Consider the following 18,283-nt stretch of genomic DNA (forward strand, 5'->3'; position numbering starts at 1 on the left):
ACCGAGAGGACCTCTTGTTTTCCCGCCTCACTTGTGTTCGATTCAGGCCGACTTAATATGCTGCCGCCGAAGCTGTAATGAACCGACCATCCTAGTACCCCTTCTTATTCTGTTTAATTCGTCTTTTTTGTTTATTGTCTTTATTTATTCTTAGCCATAGACCAAATCAATTCAACCCCTACAATCGTTACCTTAGACTTTAATTAGACAGCTAGAAATTACGTCTGCCTCCTTGTGGTTCGACCCTGTTACCACTAGCCTAGGTTAGTCTTAATAGGAAATATAAATTTTATTTTTGGTACTCACAACGACAGGTATCAAGGGCGATCCTCTTTCCCCTTATATCTTTGTTTTATGCATGGAAATTCTCTCGTTAAACATTCTACGTGTGGAGAAGGAGGGGATCATACGAGGAATAAAGATCAGCAGAAATAGTATCCCTATCTCCCATATGCTCTTTGCGGATGATTCTATGTTCTTTATTGAAGGTAATTCTAAGAGTTGCGAAAGCCTTGAAAAAGTTATTAAGGATTATTGTCATGCCTCCGGCCAGGTTATTAATGATAATAAGTCCTCTATGATGTTAAGTTCGAGCTCTAGTCTGTCCTTTGCTCGAAAATGCTTGAAAACCTTCAACATACCGTGTGGCACTAATTTGGGATCTTACTTGGGTATTCCTACGGACGTGGGACTCTCAGGCGGGATTAAAAGTAAAAAGGAAATTTTTGAGTTTATCATTGATAAGGTTAGGAAGCGATTATCTTCATGGAATTGCATTCTTCTATCGCCGGCGGGTAGATTGGCTTTGATTTCTTCTGTCTTGTCCTCCCTCTCGGTTTACTTTCTATCGGTATTCAAAATACCGGTAAGTGTGACAAAAAGATTAGATGCTATTTTGTCACATTTTTGGTGGGCGGGTCATAAGAAATCTCCCTCTATTAGCTGGTGTAGTAGGCTTTTCCTAAGTCAACCCAAAAGAAATGGTGGTCTGGGTATTAGACGTATGAAGGAGTTCAATCAAGCACTTCTAGCAAAGATTGGATGGAGAATGATCACTCACCCAGATTCTATTCTCTGTAAGTCTATTGGTGCTAAATATGGCCTAAAGTGGCGTGATGATGATCTGCTTTTTAACGATGGTAAGAGTAATTCTTCGTGGGGATGGAAAGATATTGTTTGGGGCCTTCAACTCATCAAACCTCATTTAGCGTGGAACTTCTCCCCATTTTCTGACCTTGGTATTTGGAATACTAAATGGATTCATGGAATAGTGCCGAGACCACGATGTGTTGAGCTTCTTACTGATTCACCCAACTTGTGTAATTTGAGAATCAAAGATCTTATTTGTAACAGCAACAGTTGGGACCATAGACTTGTGTCTATGTCTTTTGATGAAACTTCCATTAAGGACATTCTTGCTATTCCAATTCGATGCTCTGAAGGCAGCGACATCTTCTATTGGTCTGCCTCGTCATTTGGGAATTACTCAGTTAAGATTGGCTATCACATTGCTCTTCAAAATTACTGGAACACTTCAGCTTCCCCGAAGGACCGATCAAGAGTTCTTGCTGCATGTATGGGTGTCTTTCTAAAAATCCTTACTCTGCCAAGGCCGAAAAGCTGGATCATTCTCTTATGGAAACTTCTCACGGAATCGTTACCCACTGGGGAAGGATTCCTAAGGAGGGGCTTTGATGGTCCTTTTACTTGCGTGCTTTGTGATTCACAAGAAACGGAATCACCGGAACACCTGTTACGGAACTGTTCATTTGCTAACAGAGTTTGGGCTGGAAGTCTCCTGGGGATTAGGGCACAATCAAAGGATAATTTGAGTCTCCGGTCTTGGGTTTGCAATTGGCTCTTTGTTCTTTTTAAGGCTGATAATAATCATGAGGCTTGTCTCTCCTTTTTGTGTACCTTCTGTTCTATTTGGGTGGTAAGGTGCAGAAAAATTTTTGATAGTACCGAGTGCTCCCCTATTGGTGCTATCTTTCTTTATCAAGACGCTCTTAACTTAGCTATTTCTGTTGAAGATGGGAAACCGGGGTCCATGGCTTTCCAAACACCGATGGAGGAGGACTTGACTAATCTTAGGAATGGAGTACCCTTTCCTCTGATTCAGAGTTCTGTGAGTTGCTCTCGGTCTCATATTTATGTGGATGCGGCGTGGTCTAAGGAGTTTGCTGCTGGGTTTGGCGGATGCATCCTTTTTTATAATGATATTGTTTCTGAGTTCTGTATCAAAGGAATGGCGGAGAATGCTGAACAAGCGGAAGCTTTGGCAATTAGGGAAGCCTTAAAGTGGGCACTCTCGCGCAACATCCTCCATATTAACATTTTCTCCGATTGTCTTCAGGTTCTTGCCCAAGTCCTACGGTTCTCTCAACTCAAACATTGGACAAGGAACACTATTGACGATATAACCGAACTAGCGGCAAACTTTCATTGTATTTCTTTTGCTTATGTTCCTAGAATTTGTAATAAAGCCGCTCATAGGATAGCTAAGCGTGCTATTAATATGCAGGTCTCGTTAACCCGATTGTCAAAAAAAAAGGCTAGATATACAATTCAATTGTTTGTCACGGACGTGCACTCGCAAGAGTGCCAATGGTCGTGTTCCCTTGTGGGGTCACCTAGACCAAAACACAATTTATAACTTCACAAACAACTCTACAATTAGTAAAGAGGCAAGTAAAGGTCGGATCCCAAGGGACGGAAATTGAGATGAGATTTCTATTGCAACTAGTGGTGTCTAAGGGTGTCACAATTGGGATTTGAAGTAGAAGATCACTAAACTAAATAGCAATAAAAGTAAACAAGCAAGATGAATTGAAAGGGATGTAAACAATTGATAAAAAGCACTAGGGTGTCATGGGGTCATAGGGGATTCATGGGAATTGATCATACAAACATATTCTCAAGTTATAAGCAAGCAATTATAGTTGTGATGGATCGAGTTGGTTTATATCTTACAATCCTAGGAAAGTTTGGGTCCCGGAGCCGAATCGATTAGATTGTACAACACCTACAAGTCGACTTAATCTTCCCTACTCAACAATATGCATGGTCTAATGAGACTCGAGTTGGTTTATGTCTTACAAGTCTCATTGAAAAGATAGGTGATGGGTAAAAAATGGCAGGATTCATAGGCTCAGTTTTCATCAAGTATAACATGTGCATAAGTTGAGATCACAACAAGCAAGCAAATAAACTATGAAAGCATATTAATTTAAGCATGAATCATTCCCCATGTTGGTTTCCCCTAATTACCCATTAACCCTAGCTAAGGAAACTACTCACTCATTATTATGTTTAACATGCTAGCAAGGTTGTCAATCATAGCAACAAGGCAAAACATGATTAATAAATGAAAGTGATTAACAATAATTAAAAAGGGATTAAGAGAATTATACTTACTAATGATTCCAATAATAAAGCAAAGAATAAAAGAAGTACTTGATGCTTGATTGGAAGGTTGTCAATCTCCCAAAAATAACCCAAATAATCTTCAATTATCCAAAATAAAGGATGAACAAGAGAGAGATTAAGGAAATAAAACTTGTATTAAAACTTGATTAAATGTTGATTACAAGATTAAAGAGAGATTTGATTAATATTAACTACACTAAAGATTGCTAAAAAGAACATGCTCTTCTAATTAGACTAATGGGGTATTTATAGTGGGGATTAGGTGCATGAATTAGGGTTAACTAAGGGCTTAAATGACGATTAAGTCCCTTGTTGAGGAATCGCCGGTCTTTTAGGGAGACTCCGGTCTCTAGGGAGACTCCGGTCTCTTAGAAAAAGATGTGCATCCTTCCTTGAAGCTTGTAGAAGACGAAATGGGACTGTCTGGGAATCCGGGCGTCTTTAGCACGGGACGGGCGGATTTGGCAGCTTCTGGACGGGCGTCCAGAAGGGAAAGACGGGCGTCTTTGGGTGGTTTTGCCCGGGCGTCTTCTGGAGAAGACGCTCGGATTGTGGCGTGGTGGACGGGCGGATTCAAGGCAATCCGCACGGATTGCCAGGCAGTCTCGTTCCTTCTTCTTTTCTTCCTTTTTCTTCATAAAATCCTTGAGGATTTCCTCGGGGATGCAAGGATCTTTTCTCATCATTGCCCATCTACTATAGTATGTACAAAGGCCTTCTAATCTTGTCTCTCCTTGATGCTTGGTCATTTGAATTCAATAAATTTAGTCTCATTTTGCCATGAAAATTCAAGGTTTGCACTCCTTTCCTACCAAGGACACAAAACCTCAAAGAATATGCAAAACAAAGAACTAAAGACAATAAATGACCCAAATATGCACTAAAAAGCATGGGAACAAGGCTAATTCGGGGACTAAATATGCTCTAATTATGGTCACATCAGCCAACCAACCAAAACACAAATAGAAAGATTAGAATAAGTGAAGACTTAATTTTATTGGTACTTAAAACTATGCAGGAGAATGAGGTGCGGGATTCGAAGGAGGCGGAAGCGTTAGTAGTAGTGGAAGGTGTTCGTGAAGTTCAACGGAGAGGGATGAGGCGTGTTGCTGTGGAGGGAGATTGCTTGAATGTCATCAACAATTTGAAAAAGCGGAAACAAGGACGAAGTGATATTTTTTTAATCTATGACGAGATTTTTGATGGTTGTAATTCTTTTCATAGTTGTGTTTTTTCTTTCACTCGTAGAAACTTTAATTGCGTTGCTCATGAGTTAGCACATATTGACTAGGGCTGAGCAAAACCGGTTATCCGCTCCGGTTTTGTAAACCGGTTCGGTAACCGGTTTAAAAAAAATGGTTTTTTTCCTAAACCTAATCCGCTCCGGATTAATCCAGTTAACCGGTTTTTTCGGAATTTAAAAACCGGATCCGTAAACCGGTTTACCCGCTCCGGTTTTTATAACCGGTTTCAAGAAAGATCCACAATCAAATGCATAGAAACACATAGAAAAATTAGGTTACCGTTTTAAAAACCGGTCTCCGGTTTTGAGTTTACATTATTTTTGACTTTTAGTTTCTAAAAAAGAAACCAGTTGGTTTCAAAAAAAATAAAAATAAAGAAACCGGTTTTGAATTTTCTACAACCGAATCCACTCCGTTTTTATAGTAAAAAATCCGGTTCGGTTACCGCACCGGGAAAAAAACCGAATATTCGGACTCCACAATTCGGTTTTCGGTTCGGTTTCGGTTTAAAAATGCGGTTTGGACTTTTTTGCTCAGCCCTAATGTTGACCCATGGTTTGTTGGTTGCAGAAGATGGGACCATGGTGCGCCTCAAAACATTATTGATTGTATCGTGCTCGATCTATGAACGTTATCTATGAAGTAATACCTTTTCGGATTTTTTCAAAAAAGAAAAAAAAAATAAAAAAACTATGCATTACATTTCGTCATTATTACTTCATCTGTTTCAGTATCTCATTTATTTGTTTACATTTCTATTTTGGAAATATTTTTTATTTGATATCCACAATCTTCTTTAGTCACTTGTCATTCAATCAAAATATTTACAAATGTTCTCAATCATTCTCCTTAATCTATGAACCAAAATCAAAGGTAGACAATGACCGGACGAATGAAATATGTAGATGATCGTAGTAAAGCCAAGAAATCCTATGACAAGTGTCTAATACTTTGCCTCCGATAAATATTGCTTATATTATGAATAACAATTCCCAATATTACTCGACATGATAATAATACTTGCGACTTATTGTGAGAAATCTAGAAATCTGAGAAATAATACACTAGTTAAAAGTTGTTTGGATCTTCTGTTCAACTTTTGTGTCACATTGCCTTAATCTTTTAACATCTCATCATTTTATAATATCTAAGTACTTATTTTTAAGGTTTATTGCTTATATGTCATGAAATACCTCGGCCCAAACCCTAGGTCGGGAGCGGTCACTCATGGTAGCTCGTCAGACTGTATACATGGCACACAGATCAACACGGGTTCTTTCCCGCACATTTTGTCCTCATTCATGCGCATCCCGGAAACATTCCAGGGGCACCCACCCTAAGACTACTCCCAGCCAAGCACGCTTAACTGTGTGATTCTTTTGCATGGATAACAAGAAAATAAATATACTTTGTTGATATGAGTAGTACTTTCAATCCTTTTAAGCACTAGTCAAATTCTAAGCCTATCATTGAAACTCTTCAATGGGCTAAACCACCCGAATAATGTATTCGATTAAGTTGAGTATTACACACCCCACTTGAAGAACGCAACGTCCTCGTTGCGCCTGGAAGCGGCCTAGTTGCGCCTGGAAGCATCTGACCGAAGCCAAGCCTAAAATCCTCCCTTGCTGGGTGGGTGACCCGGGTACTCTTGACCACACGGTCGCAGGGTTGCTCTGATACCATTTATAACACCCCGGCCCAAACCTAAGATCGAGAGCGGTCATTCACTGTAGCTCGCCTGTGTACATGGCACACAAATCAACACAGGTCTTTTCCAGCGCATTTTGTCCTCATTCATGCGCATCTCGGGAACCTTCCCAGGAGGTCACCCATCCTAAGACTAATCTCAGCCAAGCACGCTTAACTATGGAGTTCTTTTGCATGGATAACCAGAAAAGAAAATGCAAAGTGCAGTTGTTTGATATGAGTAGTACTTTCAATCCCTTTAAGCACTAGTCAGATTTTAAGTCTATCAATAGACCTCTTCAAGGGACTACCTCACCCGAATAACGTCTTCAATTTAGTGGAGTATTACATGTCAAATAAAGAGATAGTAGAACACAAGATAGAATACGAAAATTATGTATAAAAAAAAAGCCAAACTGCTGAGCATTGACCACTGCTTATTTTGCTAGTCTTAAATAAAAATTTGTACATCATCTTACAAAAATACTACGTACTGCATTATAGCGGGACTACCTCTTATTTAGCTTGTTTTGCCATAAGACGATTTTTATTTTACCATAAAACGATTTTATAACTACGAGAGTACATGATCATCAACTAATTAGGTATAGTATTTTAACTTAATAATGCTTAAATTTTTTTCACCAATGCGTCCAAATCCTTCATGGAGCTGCCACCGGACTTGATTGCCTCAAAAGCCATCTCCCTAATTACTTTAGCCCTCTCCCTTTGTACTATATTTCGGCCCATTGACTTCTCAATAACCCGACTCAACATTTCCGAATCCGGCACCGTATCTTCACCCTCACAAAGCCCAACTGCTGAGCCCATATCCTCAACCAAAAGCCTAGCATTAACAAATTGATCAGCTTCCATAGGCCAAGCCAAAATCATAACCCCGGCCATAATACTCTCTAAAGTCGAGTTCCACCCACAATGACTCACAAACCCACCAATCGCTTTATGGCTTAGTATTTCCGTCTGCGGAGCCCACCCGTGAACAATCAAAGCCCGATCAGCAACCCTTTTCTCAAACCCGTCAGGGACCATGTGACTCGTTTCTGCCTTAACCACCCATATGAAGCGGACCCCGCTCCGCTCCAATCCCAATGCTAGAGCTTCCATCTGAGGCTTTGTTAGCATTTTCTGGCTCCCAAAACACACAAACAAAACACTCCCATCTGACCATTTATCAACCCAATTTAGAACATCGTACCCGATACCCGAATCTGGATTGACGCGACTCAAACCAATTGCATTTAATGGACCGACACTATATACCCGATCATGACCCACTTTCATCTTAATATAATCCAAATACTCAGCTTCCAAAGCATAATAAGTATTAAAAACAATCCCATAACTCTTGAAATTCTCAAGCATTGAATTTTTACAACTAATCCAATTAGTATCACCATTTTTGTAAGCTTTGAACATAGAAGGTAATTGGTGATGAACAAAAGTAGGAGATCTTGGAATATTTGGAAAATTAATCTCATGCAAATTCCACAAGGTATCAATATTTTCCAAAACATGATCTATAATTAATGACAAAAATGCTCTTGTTGAGAAAAAAGCAAATCTAGGTATACCAAGTTGGTGGGCCCAATTATTAGTATACCCAAGGAAGAAATCTGATAAAATAGCTTGAGGAGGAGAAGGGTTAGATTGAAACCATTGAATAACTTGTTCCTCAAGTTTTTTGAGGGATAAGATGATAGGGGCATTTCCGGCATTTCCAATATCTTTGACATTTTCAACACCAAAGGGAAGGTTTGGATGTGTAGGGAAAGGTAGGACTAGAGGGTTGACTGAATTTGGATGGGTTGTAAGGAGGGAGTTAAGGAGAGGGAGGTTTTTGGGAGTGACTAAAATGGTAATTTTGAAGCCATGAAGTGCTAATTGATGGGTTAAGTCTAGGAGAGCTAGCATGTGACCTTGGGCTGGGTATGGGAATACCAATATATGGTTTGTTGTAGCAGTCGCGGGGACGGTGTGGAGAGTGGTGGGAGAAAACATGGTATGGTTGCAGTGTTTTTTGAGTTGAGAAGCGTTATGTATTGAGAGTGCTTCTTCACGATTACGAAAACTAGACCGTTTAGATCAAACTTCAAAGCATCACAACAATAATTTTGCGAATAATATTTGCATGTTTCAGTGTCCGTCCATGTGTCACGCTGTCCCTTGACTTTAATTTATTGGACTTTTTGAACCGAGGCCGAAAAAATGGTTAACTGAAACCAGTTTTTCAACCCTTTTTTGATTTTTTTTTTTTTTCTACTTCTTCTTGATTCATTCATTAGCCTGCTACTCTTGTCTTCAACTGTTCCTTAATAAGGTGAATCCAACAAAGGAGTATAAGAATGAAAAGTTAAAATTGCATGTTTAGCTTTGTTTTTTGTTAGTAGTCCTAATAAACGACTCAATTGGATTGAGTGTGAATCGGATTAGGTTGGATTGTAGAGTATGCATAGAACATTCACTACTTCCTCTAAAATTAGAGGAAGTAGAACATTAATCATTGTGTCAACTATTCTATTATATTATTCCATGTTGATTATTTGTATTTTTTATACTTTTATTTTGTTATAAGTTAAAATGTAAATAAATGGGTAGAGGATCCTCTCTATTGTGGATAAAAATATATAAAAAGAGGATGAAGATAGTAAAAATGGAAATAGTTCATAGAAGAAGTGATGTATCAAAAAATAAGAGGGTGAACAAAAAAAATAAGAGAATCATATCTTCTTCTCTATTGTTCATACTCTTAGGCTAGGTAGCACCCGGACACGGACACGGCATCCCATAAAATTTAGGACACGGGACACGTTATTTAAATTTAATAAAATATATATTTTATAATTATAAATTTCAATTTTATTTTTATTTTTATAAAATCATTTGATATTAAATTTAAATAAATGAAGGTAAAATTTGCCCTTGATTATAACTCATTTTCATTTACCATCCAAACGCATCTTCTCGTTTAAAGAACATCATTCATCTCAAATGATGTCCAAATGTCATGGACACACGTCGGACACGGCCCAAATACCATGGACAAGCGTCGGACACGTGCCCAAATAAATGTAGAAAGTTAGAGACGGCTTTATCACGTTTCGGCGTGTGTCCGACACGGTGTTGAACACAGGACAACTGATTACGAGAAGTGTCCGTGATACCTAGCTCTTAGGTCACTTACTCATTTGTGTTTCACTTGTACCAATTTGATAGTTTTCTAAGCAACCATTCCCCGCAACGGATTAATGTCCTAACAGAAAATTGATAATAAGATTCAGAAATGCAAGCAAAATCAACTTCGATGTATATTCGGATTAATGTCCTAACAGAAAATTGATAATAAGATTCAGAAATGCAAGCAAAATCAACTACGATGTATATTCGAAGTGGTCCAAGTCTCGAAACCATACAACTTTTTAGGTACCGGACAGATCTACCTCCAAATCCATAATACTAGTATTATTTAGATGTCAACAAAAAAGCAAAGACAAAGATTAACAGTCTAAAACACGCCACCGGACTCAAAATCCAGGAAGCTGAACAAACACTGAGCTTAGTACGTATAATCCTTGACATGGAGACTTTCCGCTGCATCAGCTCCTCCTGCACCACCAACATACTTTCCTAGTGTTGCCTGCGAGTTGCCCTTAGCCCTAGCAAGGAACACTTCCTGGGCCTTCTTGACATTCTCCTCCTTGCCCTGCCATGCCTTCAGGGTACTTGACTGAAGGGCGCGTCCATAAGAGAAGGAGAGGGTCCATGGCTTCTTGGTCTGGAGCTTGTTCATGGCGCTAAGGTTTAGGGTAGCCTCCTCCTCGCTCTGTCCACCAGACAAGAACATGATTCCAGGCACTGCTGGTGGGACTGTCCTCTGCAAGGTTCGGACTGTGTATTCAGCAATAACCTCTGGGGCCACCTTCTTGCTCTCGGATCCTGGGGTAACCATGTTGGGCTTCAAAAGAGTGCCCTCAAGGAGAACATGGTGGTCATTAAGAGCCTTGTAGCAAGCAGCAAGCACACGTTCAGTGACCTCGGCACACCTATCAATGTCATGGGGTCCATCAACCAAGATCTCGGGCTCGACAATTGGGACTAGACCATTTTCCTGGCAGATGATGGCATAGCGAGCTAGCCCATTAGCATTCTCCAAGATTGAGAGAGCAGATGGCTCAGTTGGGCCGATCTTAAGGACAGCACGCCACTTGGCAAACCTGGCACCAGCAGAGTAGTATTGAGCACAGCGTTTGCCAAGGTCATCAAGACCCTGAGTGGTGGTCTCACCGTTGGTTCCAGCAAGCTCGACAACACCCTTGTCGACCTTGATACCGGGAAGGACTCCACCTTCCTTCATCACCTCAACAAATGGCTTTCCTGAAAATGCAAGTGAAAATAAGAGAATTTAACCGTTGGATCACAAAACTTTGTAAACTCGTCCTTGTAAACCTTTTCATTCGGACACTTGCCATTTTATGACCTTTTTACTTTCATTTTATGACCTAACTCGTCGCAAGACCATCTTAAACAAAACTTGCGCATTATAATAATCACAACAATACAAAAAAGAAGTACAAGTCCACAACTTCACCTGCAGCAGTCTTCTGGTAGAGAGTTTCCTCAAAGAGGATGACACCACTGAGGTACTGGAAGGCACCAGGGGTAGTGAACAGAAGCTCACGAAGAGCCCTCCTGTTGGTCTCAACATTCTCGACATTGATGCCAGCAAAACGCTTGCCAATTGTACCAGTGGACTCATCGGCAGCAAGAATACCCTTGCCAGGGGTAGCGATGTAAGCAGCGTTCTTAATCAGCTCATCTGCAATCAGATCATGACACTTTCTCAGATTAAAATTGCATTTAGATAATCATTGTCGCAATATCAATTAAACACAAGAACTGATCCAGAGGATAACCATTCCACAAGTACATAACCACAATCAATACATGTATCTCGACATGAAAGCAACAAAAAAAAATCAAAACCATAGAACATCAATATCAAAAGAAATACACAATATAACTCCTCAGGATCTTATTCTGATCAATCTCTAACACAAACGAAAAAATACAAAACAAGAACCTAATCAAAAACTTCACAACATCATACAAAAACCTGAAAATAGAACAAACACAAAGGAAAATCATAATCACAATATCTTATTTCATTGACAATGAGGTAATGAAAATAAATAAATAAAACATAATTTGTGTGACACCATCGCAACTAAAAGCTGAAGTTGACGGTTAATACCTAATCAATTATTTTATGCTTAAAACACCCCTCACTCAAATTCGATCACTGCGGAAATTCCACTTGTGAGATTTGGATTCGAACTGATACCATATGAGAAAATCATCTCAACCAAAACTTTAGTTGATGATTTAATGCATTAATAAATCGAATAAAAGCTTATCTCCAAAATATTAACTTCTATTAACAATTATATAAGAAAAATAACATATTTTAGGCATATAAGGTCATAAAACACAATAAATTATACGCCGTATTCATTCGATATTTTAATTCGCCATATACACAATTATTAATTCAATAAATGGAAAATTAAATCCATAAAATCTAACTAGAACAGGAATAAATAACATCAATTACACAATAACAAAAACAGCACATCGTAAATAGTAGAAATTAATAACAAAAATGCGTGCTAAATCGAAACTAACGATCTGAACTACAACAAAACAAACTAAGAAAATGGAAAAATGAAAAACCGTAGAAGAAACAGTAAAGTAATAGTGAGAAAAACAGATCTAAGAAAAAGAAGAGATGAGGAAAAATACCGGCGTACTTTCCCCTGAAGGCAGTCATGGTTGGTTGGTTGGTTTGAGAAGAGAGAGAGTGTGTGTGTGTGTTTTGGGTTTAGATAGAGAGAGAATTGAGGAGGAAAGTTAGAGAAATAATTTATAAATATATATAGAAGAAATTAATGAGGTGTTAAAAATAGGGTGAAATTAATGAGGTGTCTTGTGCATACCGTTGTTTTTGTGGATTCTTCCCCAAGAAACTCCCGTCCCTTGTTTTCCCCCACTTCTTTTTACTGCCAATAGTTTTTGTTTTTCTTTTTTAGGAACTAGTTTAGACCCCGTGCATGCACGGTTTATATAATTTTTTTTATATATAAATAAATTACTTATAAAATCCGGATTTGTAAATATCGTCAACGTTTTAGTAAATATCGTCAACGTTTTCATTCCAAAAGACGATAATGCCCTTTGCATAATTACACTATTTTCTCTCTCTAAACAATTTTCTCTCAAATTCTACTAAAAATCAACTACATTTCGATTTCTCATTGCATTAAACCAATTAAAAGATGTTAGAAATTAACGCACATCGACTAGAAAACTTAAATAAATTTAAAAAATCGGCAAATAAACGTATTAAACACGGTTTTTTTAAAAAAAAAATGAACTAGTTCATGGACTAAATGTTGAGATTCAACAATCGACCACGGACCAAACGTTGAAAACCAACGTTTGCCATGGTCCAAACGTGGGAAACTAACATTGGCCGTGGTCCAAACGTGGGAAACCAACGTTGGCCGTGGTCCAAACGTTGGAATCCCACGCGTTTGCCACGAGATTTTTTTTAATTTTTTTTTCCGTAATGCCAACGTGGGATTCCAACGTTTGGACCACGGCCAACGTTGGTTTCCCACGTTTGGACCACGGCAAACGTTGATTTCCAACGTTTGGTCCATGGCTGAACGTTAAAGGGGGTATAAATTTCAGATTTACGCAAACAATTAACAATATGTTATTTACAAAATTAATGTCATGAACTAATTAGGCTGACATATTGTTAATTGTTGTTGCTTTTTGTTTTTAATTTAGTTGAGTTTGAGAGAATTTTTTTTAGAGAGAGAAAGTCAAAAGGGCAGTCATCGTCTTTTTTATGAAAAACGTCGTCGATATTTACTAAAACGTCGTCGATATAAATCAGCCCTCTATAAAATAGTATTATTTATTAATTAACTGTCCATATTCCTGTTATCGTATTTTGCTTTGTTGACAATTAATCAAGTGAATTGGGTAATGTGCTGAAATATATTTTAACAAAATATTTTTTTTACTCACAAAGTTAATGATTTCACTTTCTAAATTTTCTCAATTTTTTTGTTACGAAAGTAATAATAGTTGTTCCGGGTGTAATTCCAGAGCAAGTATCGTTACCACCCGTGGCTTGTAGAATGATGTCTTGAGTTGGATTCTCCCTTGGTCTTTATCGTTCCTCTCGGCCTCTCCTGCAACAATGAACGAACTGAGGGCTTGGCTTTGTGCCAAGCGTACCCACTCCGACGCCCAAGTCAGTAAACTTAGAGGTATAAGTTGTATGCTAATTGGCTAGGAATATATTGTAGAGAGATAAGGAAGATTATACCAGATGAATAGTGTATTTAGGTCAAGTTGTATATTTCTGGATTGGATGGGATCCCTTCCTCAATGAAGGTTGAGGAGTATTTATAGACTTCACCTTTTGTCACGTAGTGGCCAAGTGGCCAAGTGGCTAGCAGGTGGAAAGATCGATCTACCCCTCGGCCGAGGGACTGTGGCGGCCGGCGGGCCTGTTGACTCACCGCCGAGGGGTCTTGGATGTGAGTACGCGGGTATGTGCCCCTACCGGCAAGTTGCCATGCCGAGACCAGCCGACAGCCGATGGGTCACGACGGCTAATTTGTCTAAGTCGTTGACTTCTTTGTGGACATCTTTGACCTTGCTCAATATGTTGACTTGGTCGGCGGTGTGAGAATATGCCCCATCAATTTGCCCCGGCGTAGTCATGCCGTGGTATGGGCTTCGATGTACGTACGAGCGTATATTCTGCGCGCAAGTAGTTTGTAGAAAATTTTCTGCATCGGCTTCTTCTGCGGCGGCTTCTTCCGCTCTGCCTAGTCTTTCTTAGGCCGTACCATATCCCCCCTCCACATGGATGTGTATTGGGCATCCGATGTGGAAAAAAAAAGGGAGCCGAGACGAGGCAGGGGTTGAGGCGCGGTTATTTATGATTGCCCCCGGCCGCGGTGTCTAGCTTGGTCGATCATGTGGCCGGCGGAGAAAAGGTGCATGGGAATTTGTTGAGGAAGGTGAATAGGCGGAGAGATTTGAATAGGCGTGTTGAAGACGTTTGGTCACTGTTGCATTGATTGACACAACTGTTGCAACGATTGACATCCTGTGGTTGCATGTCCGACACGTGTCCGCATCTTTGATTGGTTGACGCTTCATACGGGTCGTTCTCACGATTGGTCTTGCTTCATGGGCTTTTCCCTATAAATAGGCGAGTTGCTCGTGAAATTGGTCACCAATTTCATTCTCCAAAATTTTTCTTCTCTAAACTTGCAAGGGCTTCTGTCTTCTAACATTCGAGTTGTTATTCGGCGAGTGTTTTTCTTCAAGGTAAACAAACAAACTTCTTCTTTTTATTTTGTTAAATAATTGTTGCTATTATGTCGCCACTCGGCGCCGGGACTAGTACTTTGCGCCGGAGGATTTCCGTTGCGTCTTGATGGGGAGGAGATTCTAGACGCCATTCCGATAAGGTTTGGGGGCCCTAGGTCTCCTTCTCCCATGATCGATCCACCAATTACGGAGGGACGGGAGGATGAGGTGAGGATGCGATGAGGATGAGGGGACCCCTTCCGATGGTGGGAGGTCGTCTGTCCCGGATCATGGCGAGCCTGTACGACTGGTCTTGAACGTGGTTGGTTCCATAAGTTCGGCGGTTGTTCGGCGGGACACTTTTCGGAGGCCATTTCTCATTCGGTGAGGGGTATAAGATCGTTATTCCTAAAGAGGGTCAGGCGGTCTGTTGCCCTCCACCGGGTCACACCGGCGTGTACATCGGGCATCCGGAGTATGGGCTGCGGTTTCCTCGAATAGATACGTCGTGGCCATTATCGAGCTATGAACGTCGCGGTGGCCCAACTACATCCGCGGCCATGAGGACGATAGTTGGCTTTGTGTGGCTTTGTCTCTTTAGGGGGAGATCCCGACGGTCAACTTATTCCGCCGACTTCACAGTCTTCGACCGTCAATTCTTTGGTAAGGTGGGGTGGTACGGCGTACGAGACGGAGCCGAGGCTACATCTCCGTGAACAAGCTTACTTCGCAAAGAGCGGCGGCGGCGGTGGGTTTATGTCCAAGTCGGAGGATTACCCATTGCCCGGTCTTTCTAGAGCCCTGTTTACTTGCGGTGTGAGAACCGGGAAGAGTATGAGGAGTGTACCTCCCGGGGTAAGGTGAAAATGGACGCTTCGAAGGTTCCTCTTGCGAGGATGAGGAGCGGGCGTCAAAATTGTTCGATCCGAGAAGGGATGGCTGCCCCGACTCAGATTATTCTTCAAGATGAGCTGCTCGGTCACGTCGGCCTCATCCGGCCCTCGGCCCGGGGTGAGTGGGGTCGGTGTGAGGCCTATTTTTGCCTGTTATGCTCCTGTTTTTTAGAGCTATGTTCTATTCCTGTCGTGTAATTCTTGTTTGGTTTTCTTTTTGCAGACCGGTTTGGCCAGGATGCATGCGAGAGTATCTTGAAGCGGTTAGGCCTTGATAAGGACGGGAAGGTAGTTGTGCGGCATCCTACGGCTGAATTGCGCGATCGCAGACCGTCTCCCAACGAGCTCATGGATAAGCAGTTAAAAGGGGTGGATCCGGTGGCGGCCTGCAAGGGTTCTCGGAGGCGTGCCAAAGAGAACGAAGAGGGCTGCGCCCAGGGCGACGGCGGCGTCTGTGCCTGCTCCCTCTTCGACCCCAGTGGTTCAGAGGGAACCTGTGGAGGTCGTTGATATTACCGGGGGGTCGGTGACCATTGCTAAGGAGCCGCCGCATGCTTCTACCGTTGTTGGGGAGAAGAGGAAAGAGCCACCGTCTTCTTCCGTTGTTCGGGAGAAAACCGATCCATCCGGCCCTCGAACAAAAAGGGCTCAAACTGGTACGGATCTAACTTGTGGTTCGGATTTAGCTGGTTATTTGGACATCCCAGACACCAGAAGCTTTACGATGTGTCAATGCACGGTGACATGGATGCTTTGTGCAAATTTTTTGCAGATCCTTCCTCGGCGACCGCCGTTCTTATTGAACGGCAATCGGGGAAGCAGCTTCCGAGAGGGCTATCGAGACGGCGGGTGACGGAAATGTCATTGTTGACTCCTCCGCTCGAACATCTCGCCTCCGAGCTTGTGGCGGAGGGTCCGAAAATGTATAAGAGGGTGGCGAAGTGGACCCAATAAGCCGGCTTCTATATCGCGGAGCAGGAGAAAACCATGGGCCAAGCTGCGCCGCTGATGGCGAAGCTTAGACTTGACCTCTCCGCCGCAAAGGGGAGGCGCGAAGTTTAAACTGGATTTCTTTTTCGCCAAGAAGCGCGCGGAGGAGGTTGAGAAGCTGGCGGGGGCCGAGAGGGCCAAAGTTGAGGAAGGCGATGGCGCTCGCCAAGATGATGGAGGAGCGGGATAGGTACAAGGACGCTCATAAAGCCGCGGTTGCCGAGGGGGAAAAGTGGAAGAATCAGTTCCACAACCAGGCGGAGGCGCTTAGGGACGCGCAGGCTGTCATTGCTCAAAAGGAGAAGGACATTGCCATGCTCCAAGATGAACTCCTCCCAAAAATGTGCGCCCAATTCCGGGACCAGGCCGAGGAGGCGACCAGGGAGGCAATAAGGAAGCTTGTCCCCGAGGGCTCTTTCCCGTGGGATGAATTTGAGAAGCTTTTGGACGAGATGGCTAAGGCTGCAGACGAAGCGGCGGCGGGGAAGACGGAGGCTGAGAAAGCACTTGAAAATGTAGAGCCCTCTTCCGAGCCGGCCACCGGAGAAGCTGCTGCTGCTGATGGAGGACAGCAGCAGGCATAGGGAGACGGGCGGTCGTCACCAGACTCACCCGGCGTCTCGGATAGCTTTAGCTGTTCGGGGCCAACTATTGAGCCTTCTCTCCCGCCATCTTTTGGCGCTTCAAATCCTAAGTCTGTAACCTTTTGTTTTCCTTTGTTTCCTTGCTTTTTGTAAAGCTTTGGTAGGTAGAGTTTAGGCTATCCTCATGGGGACGGCCGTCGTCTGTACTCTCCTTGCAATCATTTTTAACAATTTTATCTTTTGGTCCTTGGCTTTGGCCGGGACTTTGATCATCATCCTTCATTTGTCTCTTTGCGTTTTTTAATTGAGTGCCTTTGTTTTTACCGGCGGCATGGCCGAGGCAGTTAGTACGCGCATCACAACTGTGTTAACGTCTTTAGTATTTACTCTAGCGTACCGGTCATTGTGTCCCCGTCGCTCTCGGCTAGGGCCGAGGTAATCGGGGTTATGGCTCGATAGCATTCGTAACTGTAGGCATATTGACCTCCAGACTCGCGTCTCAACTGCACTGAGTATACGTTTCTTCTAGCATATCGGTCGTTGTGTCCCCGTCGCTCTCGGCTTTGGCCGAGGTAATCGGGGTTACGGCTCGATAGCGCGTATCGGTCATTGTGTCCCCGTCGCTCTCGGCTAGGGCCGAGGTAATCGGGGTTAATGGCTCGATAGCATTGAATCGTAGGCATATTGACCGCGGACTCGCGTCTCAACCGCTGCGAGTATACGTTTCTTCTAGCATATCGGTCGTTGTGTCCCCGTCGCTCTCAGCTTTGGCCGAGGTAATCGGGGTTACGGCTCGATAGCGCTTATCGGTCATTGTGTCCCCGTCGCTCTCGGCTAGGGCCGAGGTAATCGGGGTTATGGCTCGATAGCGATTCTTCTAGTGTACCGGTCATTGTGTCCCGTCGCTCTCGAGGCCGAGGTAATCGGGGTTAATGGCTCGGTGGCGATTCTTCTCTTTGAGTGACAAACACTTCGATGGAAAAGTTGGGTGATTCATTCGTTTGCTATGATCATGCGTTGGGGTGTCCACAATGGGTTT

The 18,283-nt window shown here is 42.2% G+C and overlaps 3 protein-coding genes across 4 annotated transcripts in view; 1 reads left to right on the top strand and 2 right to left on the bottom strand.

Moving 5' to 3' along the window:
* Positions 1-358: 358 nt before the first annotated feature.
* Positions 359-4,720, top strand: LOC141649034 (uncharacterized). Its single transcript, XM_074457736.1, has 2 exons — positions 359-2,524; positions 4,448-4,720. The coding sequence occupies exons 1-2, from the start codon at positions 359-361 to the stop codon at positions 4,718-4,720; spliced, it is 2,439 nt and encodes an 812-aa protein (XP_074313837.1).
* A 2,042-nt stretch (positions 4,721-6,762) lies between these two features.
* Positions 6,763-8,531, bottom strand: LOC141647617 (UDP-glycosyltransferase 89A2-like). The gene has a single exon (XM_074455884.1). The coding sequence runs from the start codon at positions 8,379-8,381 to the stop codon at positions 6,993-6,995; it is 1,389 nt and encodes a 462-aa protein (XP_074311985.1). The 5' UTR covers positions 8,382-8,531; the 3' UTR covers positions 6,763-6,992.
* Positions 8,532-9,736: 1,205 nt separating this feature from the next.
* LOC141647622 (fructose-bisphosphate aldolase, cytoplasmic isozyme-like) overlaps positions 9,737-18,283 on the bottom strand; it is a 293,648-nt gene continuing 285,101 nt past the window's right edge. For both annotated transcript variants that reach the window (XM_074455894.1, XM_074455893.1), the window contains exons 2-4: positions 12,180-12,236; positions 10,969-11,196; positions 9,737-10,754 (exon numbers count right to left, since the gene is read on the bottom strand). In XM_074455894.1, coding sequence (XP_074311995.1) covers positions 9,937-10,754; positions 10,969-11,196; positions 12,180-12,207 — 1,074 coding nt within the window. In that variant the 5' untranslated portion in view covers positions 12,208-12,236 and the 3' untranslated portion in view covers positions 9,737-9,936. The remainder of the gene's footprint in view (positions 10,755-10,968; positions 11,197-12,179; positions 12,237-18,283) is intronic.

The sequence above is a fragment of the Silene latifolia genome, chromosome 3, assembly GCF_048544455.1.
Source record: "Silene latifolia isolate original U9 population chromosome 3, ASM4854445v1, whole genome shotgun sequence".
Taxonomy (NCBI): Eukaryota; Viridiplantae; Streptophyta; class Magnoliopsida; order Caryophyllales; family Caryophyllaceae; genus Silene; species Silene latifolia.

Excerpts from the sequence above, each read along its gene's own strand:
- LOC141649034 (XM_074457736.1), top strand. The coding sequence starts at position 359 with ATGGAAATTCTCTCGTTAAACATTCTACGTGTGGAGAAGGAGGGGATC. Across the intron at positions 2,525-4,447 it reads AGCGTGCTATTAATATGCAG|GAGAATGAGGTGCGGGATTC; the intron begins GTCTCGTTAACC and ends AAAACTATGCAG.
- LOC141647617 (XM_074455884.1), bottom strand. The coding sequence starts at position 8,381 with ATGTTTTCTCCCACCACTCTCCACACCGTCCCCGCGACTGCTACAACA.